This window comes from Tinamus guttatus, unplaced genomic scaffold (genome assembly GCF_059628265.1).
Source record: "Tinamus guttatus ecotype Peru unplaced genomic scaffold, ASM5962826v1 Tinamus_guttatus_pri_ptg001568l, whole genome shotgun sequence".
Lineage (NCBI taxonomy): Eukaryota > Metazoa > Chordata > Aves > Tinamiformes > Tinamidae > Tinamus > Tinamus guttatus.
In genome coordinates, this window is record NW_028290102.1 from 38,304 (window position 1) to 54,772 (window position 16,469).

The 16,469-nt window shown below is 63.5% G+C and overlaps 1 protein-coding gene across 1 annotated transcript in view; it reads left to right on the plus strand.

Annotated features, from left to right (window-relative positions):
- LOC148590230 (neurexin-2-like) overlaps positions 1-16,469 on the plus strand; it is a gene marked incomplete at its 5' end in the record, with an annotated part of 55,162 nt that overhangs the window by 34,652 nt on the left and 4,041 nt on the right. Inside the window, 3 exons of the mRNA XM_088539289.1 lie at positions 5,767-5,856; positions 13,096-13,421; positions 14,919-14,997. Of these exons, the coding sequence (XP_088395415.1) occupies positions 5,767-5,856; positions 13,096-13,421; positions 14,919-14,997 (495 nt within the window). The remainder of the gene's footprint in view (positions 1-5,766; positions 5,857-13,095; positions 13,422-14,918; positions 14,998-16,469) is intronic.

Below are 16,469 nucleotides of genomic sequence, written 5' to 3' on the forward strand. Positions count from 1 at the left end.
AGATCCCTGCACATCCCTAGAGCTCCCTAGAGATCCACAGGGCTCCCTATAGATCCCTAGAGTGCCCTATAGATCCCTAGACTGCCCTATGGATCCCTGCAGCGCCCTGGAGATCCACAGGGCTCCCTATAGATCCCTAGAGTGCCCTATAGATCCCTAGACTGCCCTAGAGATCCCTGCAGCACCCTAAAGATCCTTGCAGTGCCCTATGGATCCCTGCAGCGCCCTGGAGATCCACGGGGCTCCCTATAGATCCCTGGAGCGCCCTATAGATCCCTGCAGTGCCCTAGAGATCCCTGGAGCACCCTATAGATCCACAGAGCTCCCTAGAGCACCCTGCACGTCCCTAGAGCTCCCTAGAGATCCACAGGGCTCCCTATAGATCCCTGGAGTGCTCTGAGCATCCCTAGAGCTCCCTATAGATCCCTGCAGTGCCCTAGAGATCCACAGGGCTCCCTACAGATCCCTGCAGCACCCTATAGATCCATAGAGCTCCCTATAGATCTCTAGAGCACCCTGAGCATCGCTAGAATGCCCTATAGATCCCTAGAGCACTCTAGAGATCCCTAGAGCACTCTAGAGATCCCTAGAGTGCCTTAGAGATCCCCAGAGCTCCCTGAGCATCCCTAGAGCTCCCTATAGATCCCTAGAGCTCCCTATAGATCCCTAGAGTGCCCTATAGATCCCTAGAGCTCCCTAGAGCGCCCTATAGATCCCTAGAGCTCCTTGAGCATCCCTAGAGCTCCCTATAGATCCACAGAGCTCCCTATAGATCCCTGCAGCATCCTAGAGATCCATAGAGCTCCCTATAGATCCCTGCAGCGCCCTAGAGATCCCTGGAGCACCCTATAGATCCACAGAGCTCCCTAGAGCACCCTGCACGTCCCTAGAGCTCCCTAGAGATCCACAGGGCTCCCTATAGATCCCTGGAGTGCTCTGAGCATCCCTAGAGCTCCCTATAGATCCCTAGAGTTCTCTATAGATCCCTGGAGTGCTCTGAGCATCCCTAGAGCAGTCTATAGATCCACAGAGCTCCCTATAGATCCCTGGAGTGCCCTAGAGATCCACAGGGCTCCCTATAGATCCCTGCAGCACCCTATAGATCCATAGAGCTCCCTATAGATCCCTAGAGCACCCTGAGCATCTCTAGAACGCCCTATAGATCCCTAGAGCACCCTAGAGATCCCTAGAGCGCCTTAGAGATCCCCAGAGCTCCCTGAGCATCCCTAGAGCTCCCTATAGATCCCTAGAGTGCCCTATAGATCCCTAGAGCGCCCTATAGATCCCTAGAGCTCCTTGAGCATCCCTAGAGCTCCCTATAGACCCACAGAGCTCCCTATAGATCCCTGCAGCATCCTAGAGATCCATAGAGCTCCCTATAGATCCCTGCAGCGCCCTGTAGATCCACAGGGCTCCCTATAGATCCCTAGAGCTCCCTAGAGCACCCTGCGCATCCCTAGAGCTCCCTATAGATCCCTAGAGTTCCCTATAGATCCCTGGAGTGCTCTGAGCATCCCTAGAGCAGTCTATAGATCCACAGAGCTCCCTATAGATCCCTGGAGTGCCCTAGAGATCCCTGCAGCACCCTAGAGATCCACAGGGCTCCCTATAGATCCCTGGAGTACCCTATAGATCCTTAGAGCTCCCTATAGATCCCTGCAGTGCCCTATAGATTGACCGAGCTCCCTATAGTTCCCTAGAGCGCCCTATAGATCCCTAGAGCTCCCTATAGATCCCTGGAGTGCCCTAGAGATCCACAGGGCTCCCTATAGATCCCTAGAGTGCCCTACAGATCCCTAGAGTGCCCTGAGCATCCCTAGAGCGCCCTATAGATCCCTGGAGTGCCCTATAGATCCCTGGAGCGCCCTATACATCCTTGCAGCTTGACGGGGGGCCACTGCACAAGCGCTACCCACCAGGTAGGCATCTATGGACCCCTATAGGCACTTATAGAGCCCTAGAGCGCCCCGTGCATCCCTAGAGCTCCCTATAGATCCCCAGAGCGCCCTATAGATCCATAGAGCACCCCATAGATCCATAGAGCACCCCGTGCATCACAGGAGCACCCTATAGCGCTCCGTGCACACCTAGAGCACCCTGTAGATCCCTAGAGCACCCTATACATCCCTATAGCTCCCTATAGATCCCCAGACCTGCCTATAGATCCCTAGAGCTCCCTACAGCTCCTTTATATCCCTATGGCTCCCTACAGGTCCCTATAACCTCCCAGGGCACCCTGGAGCCCTCTAGGAGCTCTCTATAGATCCCTATAGCGCTCTATACATCCCTAGAGCTCCCTAGAGCCTTTCAGGGTGCCCTATACATCCCTAGAGCTCCCTATACCTGTCTATAGCTCCCTATAGATCCCTATAGCCTCCTGGGGCACCCTATAGCTTCCTATGGATACCTATAGATTCCTATAGCTTCCCAGGATGCTCTAGAGTTCCCTATAGATCCCTATAGATCCCTGTAGCCTCTTGGGGAGTCCTGGAGCTCTCTAAAGCCTCCTGGGGCTTTCTAGAGATCCCTATAGCCTCCTGGGGGACCCTAGAGCACCCTATAGTTTCTTAGAGCATCCTATAGATCCCTATAGCTCTCAGGAGATCCCTATAGCTCCCTGGAGGTCCCCATAGGTTCCTGGGGCACCCTAGAGCTTCCTTGAGCACCCTATAGGTCCCTATAGCTCCCCGGAGCTCCCTAGGTCACCCTATAGGTCCCTATAGCTCCCCGGGGCACCTCTCAGAGCACCCTATAGCTCCTCTAGCACCCTGCAGGCACCCTAGACCTGCCCCCCCCCCATAGCACCCTATAGCTCCATAGGGCACCCTATATCTCCCTAGGGTTCCCCTAGTGCCCCATAGGCCCCCTCGACCTCCCCCCCCATAGGCAACCTATAGCTTTCTACAGCCTATAGCACCTTATAGGTGCCCTATAGCTGATCCAGCCCCCCCATAGCCCCCATGGCTCCAGCAGCCCTCCCAGAGGTGCCCTATAGATCCCCATATAGGGCCTTCCATAGGAACCCTCCATCCTCCCTATAGGTGTCCCCTATAGGTGTCCCCTAGCCCCTATAGCCTCCATAGGGCCCCTCCAGCCCCATCCCTGCTCTAATTAGCGGCCGCGGCCCTAACGAGGACCCCTCCTCCCCCGCCGGGGACCCAGGCGTCCGGGAGCCCCTAACGCCCCCATAAAGGCCCCATAAAGGCCCCATAAACCCCCCGAGCCCCACGGCGGGGACACAACACGCCAAGGACACGGTGGGGACACGGCGGGGACACGGCAGGGACACGGCGGGGACACGATGGGGACATGACACAACACGCCAAGGACACGCCAAGGACACGGCGGGGACACGGCGGGGACACGGCAGGGACACGGCGGGGACATGGCAGGGACACGGCAGGGACACGGCAGGGACATGGCAGGGACACGGCAGGGACATGGCAGGGACACAGGCCAACACGCCAAGGACATGCTAAGGACATGGTGGGGACACGGCGGGGACACGGTGGGGACACAGCAGGGACACGGCAGGGACATGGCAGGGACACAGGCCAACACGCCAAGGACACGCCAAGGACACGGTGGGGACGTGGCGGGGACACAGTGGGGACACAGCAGGGACACGGCAGGGACATGGCAGGGACATGCCACCAACATGCCAAGGACATGCTAAGGACATGGTGGGGACGTGGCGGGGACACGGTGGGGACACAGCAGGGACATGGCAGGGACACGGTGCCAACACGCCATGGACACAGGTTGGTCACGCCATGGTCACGCCGTGTCTCCCCCTGGTGACACTGTGGTGACACCATGGACATGCCATGGTCCCGCTGTGGTCACGTCCCTGTCCCCACGACACGTGTCCCATGTCCCCACCGTCTGCCATGTCCCGTGTCCTTGTGCAGTGGTGGCACGTGTCCCATGTCCCTGCCGTGTCCCGTGTCCCTGCGCTGCGGTGACGCGTGTCCCATGTCCCCGTGTGGCGGTGACGCGTGTCCCTGCCATGTCCCGTGTCCTCGTGTGACGCGTGTCCCCGACATGTCCCCACCATGTCCTTTATCCCGTGTCCCCGATATGTCCCGTGTCCCGTTTCCCTGCGGGGGGTGACGTGAGTCCCTGCCGTGTCCCCGTGGTGCCGTGTCCCATGTCCCCGCGTGTCCCGTGTCCCCATGGTGTCCCCATGTATCCCTGCGATGTCCCATGTCCCCGCGGTGCCCTGTGTCCCCTGTCCTGTGTCCCCTGTCCTGTGTCCCTGCATGTCCCGTGTCCCCACGGTGATGCATTTCCCATGTCCCGTGTCCCCTCATGTCCCCGTGGTGTCCTGTGTCCCCCCTCAATGTCCCCGTGTCCCTGCAGTGATGTGTGTCCTCTGTCCCCGTGGTGTCCGCTGTCCCCCTGTGTCCCCTCATGTCCTCCCATGTCCCTGCCGTGTCTCCGTGTCCCTCCATGTCCCCTGTCCCTGTGTCCCTCCATGTCCCCGTGTCCCTCCATGTTCGTGTGTCCCCCTGTGTCACCCCGTGTCCCCGCAGTGTCCCCGTCCCCCTGTGTCCCTCCATGTCTCTCCATGTTCTGTGTCCCTTCCCCATGTCGCCCTGTGTCTCCATGGTGTCCACATGTCCCCCATGTTCCATGTCCCTGCATTGTCCCTGTCCCTGTGTCCCCCCAGTGTCCCCGTGTCCCTCCGTGTCCCCGTGTCTCCCCATGTGGCCTGTGTCCCCCCTGTCTCCCCATGTACCCCATGTCCCCGCAGTGTCCCTGTGTCCCCATGGTGTCCCTGTCCCCCCCGTCCCCTCGCAGTGTCCCCATGTCCCTCCGTGTCCCCATGTCTCCCCATGTCACCTGTGTCCCCCGTGTCCCCACAGTGTCCCCCTGTGTCCCTGCAGTGTCCCTGTGTCCCCTGTGTCCCCCATGTCCTGTGTCCCCTGTATCCCTGTGGTGTCCCTGTTCCCCCCCATCCCCGTGGTGTCCCCATCCCCTTGCAGTGTCCCCTGTCCCGCTGTCCCCCCCGCAGTGTCCCCATGTCCCTCCGTGTCCCCATGTCCCCCCATGTCCCCGTGTCTCCCATGTCCCCGCAGTGTCCCCATGTCCCCATGGTGTCCCCGTGTCCCCCGTGTCCCTGCGGTGTCCCCGTCCCACCATGTCCCCATGTCTCCCCATGTCGCCTGTGTCCCCTGTGTCTCCCTGTCCCCCTGTGGTGTCCCCGCATTGTCCCCGTGTCCCCATGTCCCCCTGCAGTGTCCCCATGTCCCCATGTCCCCCGTGGTGTCCCTCCGTGTCCCCATGTCCCTCCATGTCCCCATGTCCCCCGTCCCGCTGTCCCCCCATGGTGTCCCCATGTCTCTCCATGTCCCCGTGTCCCCATGTCCCCCATGTCCCCTGCGGTGTCCCCATGTCCCCCCATGTCCCCCATGTCCCCCATGGTGTCCCCATGTCCCCTGCGGTGTCCCCATGTCCCTGTGGTGTCCCCATGTCCCCATGTGTCCCCATGTCCCCTGCGGTGTCCCCCATGTCCCCCCCCCGTGTCTCCATGTGTCCCCATGTCCCCGTGGTGTCCCCATGTCCCCCCATGTCCCCCATGTCCCCGCCCCCCCATGTCCCTGCGGTGTCCCCATGTCCCCCCATGTCCCCGTCCCCCCCGTCCCTGTGGTGTCCCCATGTCCCCCCGTCCCCCCCATGCCCCGCGGTGTCCCCGTGTCCCCGCAGTGTCCCCATGTCCCCGTCCCCCCCGTGTCCCCGCGGTGACGCGCTGTCTCCCCCAAGGCAGCGGGGACAGCGAGCGGTTGGCGCTCGCCCGCCAGCGCATCCCCTACCGGCTGGGCCGGGTGGTCGATGAGTGGCTGCTCGACAAAGGTAACCGGGATCCCCCGGATCCCCCGGATCCCCCGGAGCCCCCGGAGCCCCCCGGCGCCACAGCCCCCCGGGAGCCCCCGGGGTCCCACCGGGATCCCCCTGGGATACCTCAGGATCCCCCTGGGACACCCCAGGATGAGGATTCCCCTGGGACACCCCAGGGACTGGGATCCCCCCGGGATGAGGATCCCCCTGGGACATCCTGGGATGCCCCAGGATGAGGATCCCCCTGGGATAACCCAGGATCCCCCTGGGACACCCCAAGATCCCACTGGGATCCCCCCGGGATGAGGATCCCCCTGGGACACCCCAGGGTCCTGCCGGGATCCCCCCGGGATGAGGATCCCCCTGGGACATCCTGGGATCCCCCAGGATGAGGATCCCCCTTGGGACACCCCAGGGTCCTGCCAGGATCCCCCAGGATGAGGATCCCCCTGGGATCCTGCAGGGACTGGGATCCTCCTGGGGCACCTCAGGATCCCTCCAGGATCCCCCCAGAATGAGGATCCCCCTGGGATCCCCCCAGGATCCCCTTGGGACCAGGATTCCCCCCCAGGGATCCCGCAGGGATGAGAATCCCCCTTGGGACACCCGAGGGTCCCGCTGGGATCCCGCAGGGATTGGGATCCCCCAGGGACACCCCGGGATCCCAGCGGGACACCCCAGGGACCGGGATTCCCCCAGGATCCTGCGGGGACTGGGATCCCCCTGGGGCACCCCAGGATCCCCCGGGGATCCCCCAGGGACCAGGATTCCCCAGGGATCCCCCCAGGATCCCCTTGGGACCAGGATTCCCCCCCAGGGATCCCCCAGGGATGAGGATCCCCCTTGGGACACCCCAGGGTCCCCCCCTTCCCGGGAGCCTCCCAGCTCCCCCAGGGACCGGGACCGGCCCCCTCTTGGGGATCCCCCCGATCCCTTGGGATCCCCCTCAGGGATCCCCTTGGAAGATCCCACCCTGGGAGAACCGGGATCCCCCTTGGGGAAACTGGGATCCCAGCAGGGAAACTGGGATCCTCCTGGAAGGAGCTGGGAGCCCCCTGGGGTGACTGGGATCCCATTGGGGTGACTGGGATCTCCCCTGGGGAATCTGGGATCCCATTGAGGAACCTGGGATCCCCCTGGAGAACCTGGGATCCTCCTGGGGAACCTGAGATCCCATTGAGGAACCCAGGATCCCGTTGGGGAACCTGGGATCCCACTGGGGAATCTGGGATCCCATTGGGGAACCTGGGATCCCACTGGGGTGACTGGGATCCCCCCTGGGGAACCTGGGATCCTCCTGGGGAATCTGGGATCCCATTGAGGAACCTGGGATCCCATTGAGGAACCTGGGATCCTCCTGGAGAACCTGGGATCCTCCTGGGGAACCTGAGATTCCATTGAGGAACCCGGGATCCCGTTGGGGAACCTGGGATCCCCCTGGGATAACTGGGATCCCATTGAGGAACCCGGGATCCTCCAGGGGAAGCAGCTGCCCGGGGGGCCCCGGCGTCCGGGTCCTCCCCCCTCCCCCCGTCTAACCCGCGTCTAAACCCGCTAACTGCCCCCCCCGCGCTAAGGGGACCCCCGGCCCCCCCTTAACCCTTTGAGTGCCGCCCCCCCCTTAAATTTGCATAAACGCTGCTAATAACCGTCAATAACGACCCCCCCCCCCCCCCCCCCCCCCCCCCGGCCGGGGCACCGGCGCCCGCGAGGGAGCGTGTGCAAGAGGTCACGTGTGTGCAAGAGGTCACGTGTGTGCAAGAGGTCACGTGTGCACGAGGTCATGTGTGCACGAGGTCATGTGTGCACGAGGTCACGTGTGTGCACGAGGTCACGTGTGTGCAAGAGGTCACGTGTGTGCAAGAGGTCGTGTGCATGAGGTCATGTGTGCACGAGGTCACGTGTGTGCACGAGGTCACGTGTGTGCAAGAGGTCACGTGTGCACAAGGTCACGTGTGTGCACGAGGTCACGTGTGCACGAGGTCATGTGTGTGCAAGAGGTCATGTGTGCATGAGGTCATGTGTGCACGAGGTCACGTGTGTGCACGAGGTCACGTGTGCACGAGGTCATGTGTGTGCAAGAGGTCATGTGTGCATGGGGGTCATGTGTGCACGAGGAGCGTGTGTGTGCACGAGGTCACGTGTGTGCATGAGGTCACGTGTGCACGAGGTCACGTGTGCATGAGGTCACGTGTGTGCAAGAGGTCGTGTGCACGAGGTCACGTGTGTGCAAGAGGTCATGTGTGCATGAGGTCATGTGTGCACGAGGTCACGTGTGTGCAAGAGGTCATGTGTGCATGGGGGTCATGTGTGCACGAGGAGCGTGTGTGCATGAGGTCACGTGTGCACGAGGTCACGTGTGTGCAAGAGGTCACATGTGCACGAGGTCATGTGTGTGCGTGAGGTCATGTGTGCATGAGGTCACATGTGTGCAAGAGGTCACGTGTGCATGAGGTCATGTGTGCACGAGGTCACGTGTGTGCAAGAGGTCATGTGTGTGCATAAGGATCACGTGTGTGCCCAAGAGTCACGTGTGCACAAGGTCACGTGTGTGTACGAGGGTCACGTGTGTGCACGAGGAGCACGTGTGCATGAGGGTGCGTGTGCACCAGGAGCATGTTTGCACACGCGTGTGCACGAGGAGCATGTGTGCACGAGGACTGTGTTTGCACACGCGTGTATGTGTGCACCAGGAGCGTGTTTGCACACGCGTGTGCACGAGGAGCATGTGTGCACGAGGACTGTGTTTGCACACACGTGTATGTGTGCACCAGGAGTGTGTTTGCACACGCATGTGCACCAGGAGCGTGTGTGCATAAGGGTGCGTGTGCACAAAGAGCATGTTTGCACGCACATATGCACCAGGAGCGTGTTTGCACGCGCGTGTGCACCAGGAGTGTGTGCATGACGAACATGTGTGCACAAGGAGTGTGTGTGTACGAGGAGCGTGTGTGCATGAGGGTGCGTGTGCACGTGGAACATGTGTGCACAAGGAGCGTGTTTGCACGTGCGTGTGCACCAGGAGCGCGTGTGCACAAAGAGCGCGTTTGCACGCGTGTGTGCATGAGGAACATGTGTGCACGATGAGTGTGTTTGCACGCGCGTGTGCACCAGGAGCGTGTTTGCACGCGCGTGTGCACAAAGAGCGTGTTTGCACGCACGTGTGCCCCAGGAGCGCGTGCAGCCGCCCCGCGCCGGGCCGGGCACTAAACCCGCGTCGTTAAACAGCCGCTAATGAACTAACGAGGCCCCCCCCCCCCGCCCCCTAACGAGGCCCGACCCCCCCGCCCATCAAATGAACCAAAACCGGCCGAACTGAGCCCAAAACCCAGCGCAACTCAGAGGGTTAAGGGGGCCCCGGGCCGGAGCGGGTCCCTTTAACGTGCGCCGCGGCCCGGGGGACACGGGGGGGACACCGGGACGGGGGGGGGGGGCGGGGGGGGGCGGGCTGCATGTTGGGGGGGGGGGGGCTAGTGCAAAGAGCCCTCGTGCAAAGAGCCCGGCGCAATGCATGCTGGGAACGCGTGTGCAACGCGTGCATGGCCCCCCCGGTGAGGCACGAGGGGACCCGCGTGCAACGCACGACAGGAGCCTCGTGCAACGCGTGTGCTAAGGACCCGCGTGCAAGGCACGACGGGAGCCTCGTGCAACGCGTGCAAGGTCCCTCGTGCAATGCACGTGAGGCCCCTTGTGCAAAGCGGGCACTAGGGACCCTTGTGCAATGCACACGAGGTCCCTCGTGCAACGCGTGTGCTAAGGACCCGCGTGCAACGCACGACAGGAGCCTCGTGCAACGCGTGCAAGGTCCCTCGTGCAATGCACGTGAGGCCCCTTGTGCAAAGCGGGCACTAGGGACCCTTGTGCAATGCACACGAGGTCCCTCGTGCAACGCGTGTGCTAAGGACCCGCGTGCAACGCACGACAGGAGCCTCGTGCAACGCGTGCAAGGTCCCTCGTGCAATGCACGTGAGGCCCCTTGTGCAAAGCGTGCACTAAGGACCCTTGTGCAATGCACGACAGGAGCCTCGTGCAACACGGGCACACAAGGGTTCTCATGCAAGGCGTGCACTAAGGACCTTTGTGCAACACATGCACTAAGAACCCTCGTGCAACGCACGCGAACTCCCTCGTGCAATGCACGCGAGGACCCTCGTGCAAAGTGTGCACTAGGGACCCTTGTGCAATGCATGCAAGGTCCCTCATGCAATGCACGTGAGGGCCCTCGTGCAACACGGGCACGAAGGACCCTCGTGCAATGCACGACAGGAGCCTCGTGCAACGCGGACACACAAGGGCCCTTGTGTAATGCATGCGAGGCCCCTTGTGCAACGCACGTGAGACCGCTTGTGCAATGCATGCACCGAGGACTCTCGTGCAATGCACGTGAGCTCCCCCGTGCAATGTGGGTACCCAAGGGTCCTCGTGCAATGCACGTGAGGCCCCTCGTGCAACGTGTGCACTAAGGACCCTTGTGCAACGCACACGAGGCCCCTCGTGCAACGCACACGCGTGGGTACCGCATGCAGGGGGGTGGGTGACCCGTGGGTGGCAGCCCCCGCCCCGTGCAAATCCCCCCCCACGTGTGACAGTCCCCGTGCACCCCCCACGCCCAGGTGCTTGTGCAAGCTGCCCCCCCGTGCATGGTTCCTTGTGCAGCCCCCCGTGCAACGGGCCTCGTGCAAACCCCGCTGTGCAGGCCGTCCTCGTGCAAACCCCGTGTGTGTCCCCCCGTGTGTCCCCCCGCGCGCACCACGAGCCCCCCATGCGCTCCGTGCACGCTCCGTGTGTGCTCCCCACGCTCCGTGTGTGCTCCATGTGCTCCATGCACGCTCCGTGCGTGCCCCCCATGCTCCGTGCGTGCCCCCCACGCTCCATGCGTGCCCCCCATGCTCCATGCGTGCCCCCCATGCTCCGTGTGTGCTCCCCACGCTCCATGTGTGCTCCCCATGCTCTGTGCGTGCCCCGCTTTCCGTGCAAGCTCCGTGCCTGCTCCCTGTGCTCCGTGCGTGCTCCCCACGCTCCGTGCACACTCCGTGCGTGCTCCCCATGCTCTTTGCACCCCTTGCACGCTCCGTGCGTGCCCCCCATGCTCCGTGCGTGCTCCGTGCACTCTGTGCACGCTCTGTGTTTGCTCCCCATGCTCTTTGCACCCCTTGCACGCTCCGTGTGTGCTCCCCGTGCTCTGTGCGTGCCCCCTGCTTTCCGTGCAAGCTCCGTGCCTGCTCCCTGTGCTCCGTGCGTGCTCCCCATGCTCTGTGCACACTCCGTGTGTGTCCCCCATGCTCCGTGCACACTCCATGCGTGCTCCCCACGCTCCGTGCACACTCCGTGCGTGCCCCCCATGCTCTTTGCACCCCTTGCACGCTCCGTGCGTGCCCCCCGTGCTCCGTGTGTGCTCCCCACGCTCCGTGCACACTCCGTGCGTGCCCCCCATGCTCTTTCCACCCCTTGCACGCTCCGTACGTGCTCCCCGTGCACTGTGCGCGCTCCATGTGTGCCCCGCATGCTCCATGCCGGCTCCCCGTGCTCCGTGCCTGCTCCCCGCGTTTCCCCGCGTGTCCCCGTGCTCCGTATGTTCTCCCCTCGATCCCGCTCCGCTCTCCGCAGGCCGCCAGCTGACCATCCTCAACAGCCAGGGATTCTCTGCGCTCCGTGCATGCTCCGTGTGTCCCCGTGTGTCCCCGCGCTCCGTGTGTTCTCCCCACGCTCCGTGCATGCTCCGTGTGTTCTCCCGGGCTCCCCGCGTGTCCCCACGCTCCGTGCACGTTCCATGTGTTCTCCCCATGATCCAGTCCCGCTCTCCGCAGGCCACCAGCTGAGCATCTTCAACAGCCAGGCGTTCCCCGCGCTCCGTGCATGCTCCGTGTGTGCTCCTCGCGTGTCCCCGTGTGTCCCCGTGTGTCCCCGGGTGTCCCCGCGCTCCGTGTGTTCCCTCCATGATCCGCTCCCGTCTCCGCAGGCCGCCAGCTGACCATCTTCAACAGCCAGGCGTTCCCCGCGCTCCGTGCATGCTCCCTGCGTGTCCCCGCGTGTCCCTGGGTGTCCCCGGGTGTCCCCACGCTCCGTGTGTTCTCCCCACGCTCCACACGTGTCCCCGCGCTCCGTGTGTTCCCTCCATAATCCAGTCCCGCTCTCCGCAGGCCGCCAGCTGACCATCCTCAACAGCCAGGCGTTCCCCGTGCTCCGCGCATGCTCCGTGTGTCCCCGGGTGTCCCCACGTGTCCCCGCGTGTCCCCGCGCTCCGTGTGTTCCCTCCATGATCCGCTCCCGTCTCCGCAGGCCGCCAGCTGACCATCTTCAACAGCCAGGGATTCCCTGTGCTCCGTGCATGCTCTGTGTGTTCTCCCTGTGCTCCGTGTGTTCTCCCCACGCTCCACACGTGTCCCCGCACTCCGTGCACATTCCATGTGTTCTCCCATGATCCGCTCCCGTCTCCGCAGGCCGCCAGCTGACCATCTTCAACAGCCAGGGATTCCCTGCGCTCCGTGCATGCTCCGTGTGTGCTCCTCGCGTGTCCCCGTGTGTCCCTGTGTGTCCCCGCCTGTCCCCACGCTCCGTGTGTTCCCTCCATGATCCAGTCCCGCTCTCCGCAGGCCGCCAGCTGAGCGTCTTCAACAGCCAGGCGTTCCCTGTGCTCCGTGCATGCTCCGTGTGTGCTCCCCATGCTCCGTGCCCGCTCCCCGCGTGTCCCCGCGTTCTGTGGGTGTCCCCACGCTCCCTGTGTGTCCCCACGCTCCGTGTGTTCTCCCCGCGCTCCGTGCACGTTCCGTGTGTTCTCCCCTCGATCCCGCTCTGCTCTCCGCAGGCCGCCAGCTGACCATCCTCAACAGCCAGGGATTCCCTGCGCTCCGTGCATGCTCCGTGTGTCCCCGTGTGTCCCCGCGTGTCCCTGTGTGTCCCCGCGCTCCGTGTCTGCTCCATGCACACCCCCTTGATCCGGTGCTGCTCTCCGCAGGCCGCCAGCTGACCATCTTCAACAGCCAGGCGTTCCCCGCGCTCCGTGCATGCTCCGTGTGTTCTCCCCACGCTCCACGCGTGTCCCCATGCTCCGTGTGTTCCCTCCGTGATCCCGCTCCCGTCTCCGCAGGCCGCCAGCTGACCATCCTCAACAGCCAGGCGTTCCCTGCGCTCCGTGCGTGCTCCCTGCGTGTCCCCGTGTGTCCCTGGGTGTCCCCGCGCTCCGTGTGTTCTCCCCACGCTCCACACGTGTCCCCGTGCTCCGTTCTCTCCGTGATCCCACTCCCGTCTCCACAGGCCGCCAGCTGACCATCTTCAACAGCCAGGCGTGGGTGCGCGTGGGGGGCCGCGACCGCGGCCGCCCGTTCCAGGGGCAGCTCTCGGGGCTCTACTACAACGGGCTCAAGGTGCTGGCGCTGGCGGCCGAGGGGCACCCGCGCGTGCGGCTCGAGGGCGACCTGCGCCTGGTGGGGGAGCCGCCGCCGCCGCCGCCGCCGCCCGGCGCCGCCACCGCCGCCCCCGCGCCCGACCTGGCCACCACCATCATGGAGACCACCACCACCATGGCCACCACCACCACGCGGCGCGGCCGCTCGCCCAGCCTGCGCGACGCCGGGGCGCAGGTGAGGGGAGGGGGCTAGGGGACATCGGGGACATTGGGGGACCCACGGGGGGACCCCCTAGGGGACAGCTGGGGGACATTGGGGGAGCCATTGTGGGACCCTTAGGGGGCACCTGGGGGACATTGGGGGACCCGTTCGGGGACCTATTGGGGGACCCTTAGGGGACAGCTGGGGGACATCGGGGACATTGGGGGACCCATGGGGGGACCCCCTAGGGGACAGCTGGGGGACATTGGGGGACCCATTGTGGGACCCTTAGGGGACACCTGGGGGACATCGGGAACATTGGGGGACCCATGGGGGGACCCACTGTGGGACTCCTTAAGGGACACCTGGGGGACATTAGGGACATGGGAGGACATTGGGGGACCCATTGTGGGACCCCCTAGGGGACACCTGAGGGACATCGGGGACACTGGGGGACCCATTTGGGGGACCCACGAGGGGACGCCTAGGGGACATTGGGGACACTGGGGGACCCATTGGGGGACCCACAGGGGACCCCCTAGGGGACACCTGGGGGACATCGGGGACACTCAGGGGACATAGGGGACATTGGGAACACCTGGGGGACACCTGGGAGACATTGGAGACACTCGGGGGACATTGGGGGACCCATGGGGGACACCTGGGGGACATCGGGGACATTGGGGGACCCATTGTGGGACCCCCTAGGGGACACTTGGCGGACATTGGGGAACCCATAGGGGACCCCCAGGGGACACCTGGGGAACATCAGGGACACTCGAGGGACACTGGGGGACCCATTGTGGGACCCCCTAGGGGACACCTGGGGGACATTGGGGACACTCGGGGGACATGGGGGGACATTGGGGGATGGGGGGGGACTGGGGGATCCATGGGGGGACCCCCTAGGGGACACCTGGGGGACATTGGAGACACTCGGGGGACCCATTGTGGGACCCCCTAGGGGACACCTGGGGGACATCAGGGACGCTCGGGGGACATTGGGGGACCCATTGTGGGATTCCCTAGGGGACACCTAGGGGACATCGGGGGACCCATCGGGGGACCCACTGTGGGACCCCTAGGGGACACCTGGGGGACATTGGGGACATTGGGGGACCCATTGGGGGACCCATGGGGGGACCCCCTAGGGGACACCTGGCGGACATTGGGGACATTGGGGGACCCATTGGGGGACCCCTAGGGGACACCTGGGGGACATCGAGGACACGGGGGGACACAGGGCCTCCCCAAGGGACACCTGGGGGACATTGGAGGACTCTGGGGGGACATTGACAGGCATTGAGGGACACTGGGGGACATTGGGGCACCCGCTGGGGAACCCCCTAGGGGACACTTGGGGGACACTGGGGAAATTGGGGGAAATGGGGGGACATTGGGGAAATTGGGGGACGTTGAGGGACACTGGGGCACCCACGGGGAGGGGCTGGGGGAACATTGGGGCACCTGGGGGGGGAGGGGGTCTGTGTGGGGCCCAGGCATCCGGGTGACCCCCCCCTCCCCCCCCAGAACACGGACGACCTCCTGGTGGCATCGGCCGAGTGTCCCAGCGATGACGAGGACCTGGAGGAGTGTGAGCCGGGCACAGGTGGGTGCGGGGCAGGGGGGCGGGGGGCGCGACATGGCCGCCGCGCGCAACATGGCCGCCACGTGTGACATGGCTGCCACGCGAGACATGGCCGCCATGTATGACATGGCCGCCACGCACAACATGGCCGCCGTGTGCAACATGGCTGCCGCGCGAGACATGGCCGCCATGTATGACATGGCCGCCACGCACAACATGGCGGCCGTGTACAGTATGGCTGCCATGTACAAAATGGCCGCCGTGTACGACATGGCCGTTGTGTACAACGTGGCTGCCACGAACAACATGGCTGCCGTCTACAACATGGCCGCTGTGCGCAACATGGCCGCCGTGCGCGACATGGCTGCCGCGTAAAACATGGCTGCCACATACAACATGGCCGCCATGTACAACATGGCCACCGTGTGCGAGATGACTGCCATATACAACATGGCTGCCACATACAACATGGCCGCCACTGCAACATGGCTGCCGTGTAAGACATGGCCGCGGCATGTGATATGGCTGCCCCATACAACATGGCTGCCCCATATAACATGGCTGCCACTGCAACATGGCCGCCACGCACAACATGGCCACCCTTTGCAACATGGCTGCCACACGTGACAGGGTCTCCTTGTAGAATATGGCTGCCCCATGTGACAAGATCCCCCCGTACAACATGGCCGCCCCCACGCAACATGGCGGTCCCGTGCGACATGGCCGCCCTCGTGTCACAGGATCTCCCTGCACAAAATGGCCGCCCCATGTGACATGGCCGCCCCCCTGCAAAATGGCTGCCCCATGCGACCGGATCCCCCTGTACAACATGGCCGCCCCTGTGCAAAATGGCCGTTCCGTGCGACATGGCCGCCCTCGTGCAAGATGGCCGCCGCCGCCATCCTCGTGCGACGGTCCCCCCGGCCGGGGGACACCCGGACACGGACGGACAGAGCAGGGGGACACGGAGCAGGACAGGGACAGCCGGGGAGGGCAGGGGAGCGACGGAAGCGGGGACGGCTGTAGGGACAGGCGGACACAGGCAGGGGCGGATGGATGGAGGGTTGCATGGTTGGATGGTTGATTGGTTGGATGGTTGGTTGGGTGGTTGATTGGTTGGGTGGTTGGTTGGATGGTTGATTGGTTGGATGGTTGATTGGTTGGATGGTTGGTTGGATGGATGGTTGGATAGTTAGTTGGTTGGTTGATTAGTTGGTTGGAGAGATGGTTGGGTGGGTGGTTGGATGGTTGATTGATTGGTTGGTTGGGAGGTTGGCTGGATGGTTGGATGGTTGGTTGGATTGTTGGATGAATGGTTGGTTGGATGGGTGGTTGATTGGTTGGTTGGTTGGATGGATGGTTGGTTGGTTGGATGGTTGGTTGGTTGGTTGGTTGGTTGGTTGGTTGGTTGGTTGGTTGGTTGGTTGGTTGGATGGATGGATGGATGGTTGGATAGTTAGTTGGTTGGTTGATTAGTTGGTTGGAGAAATGGT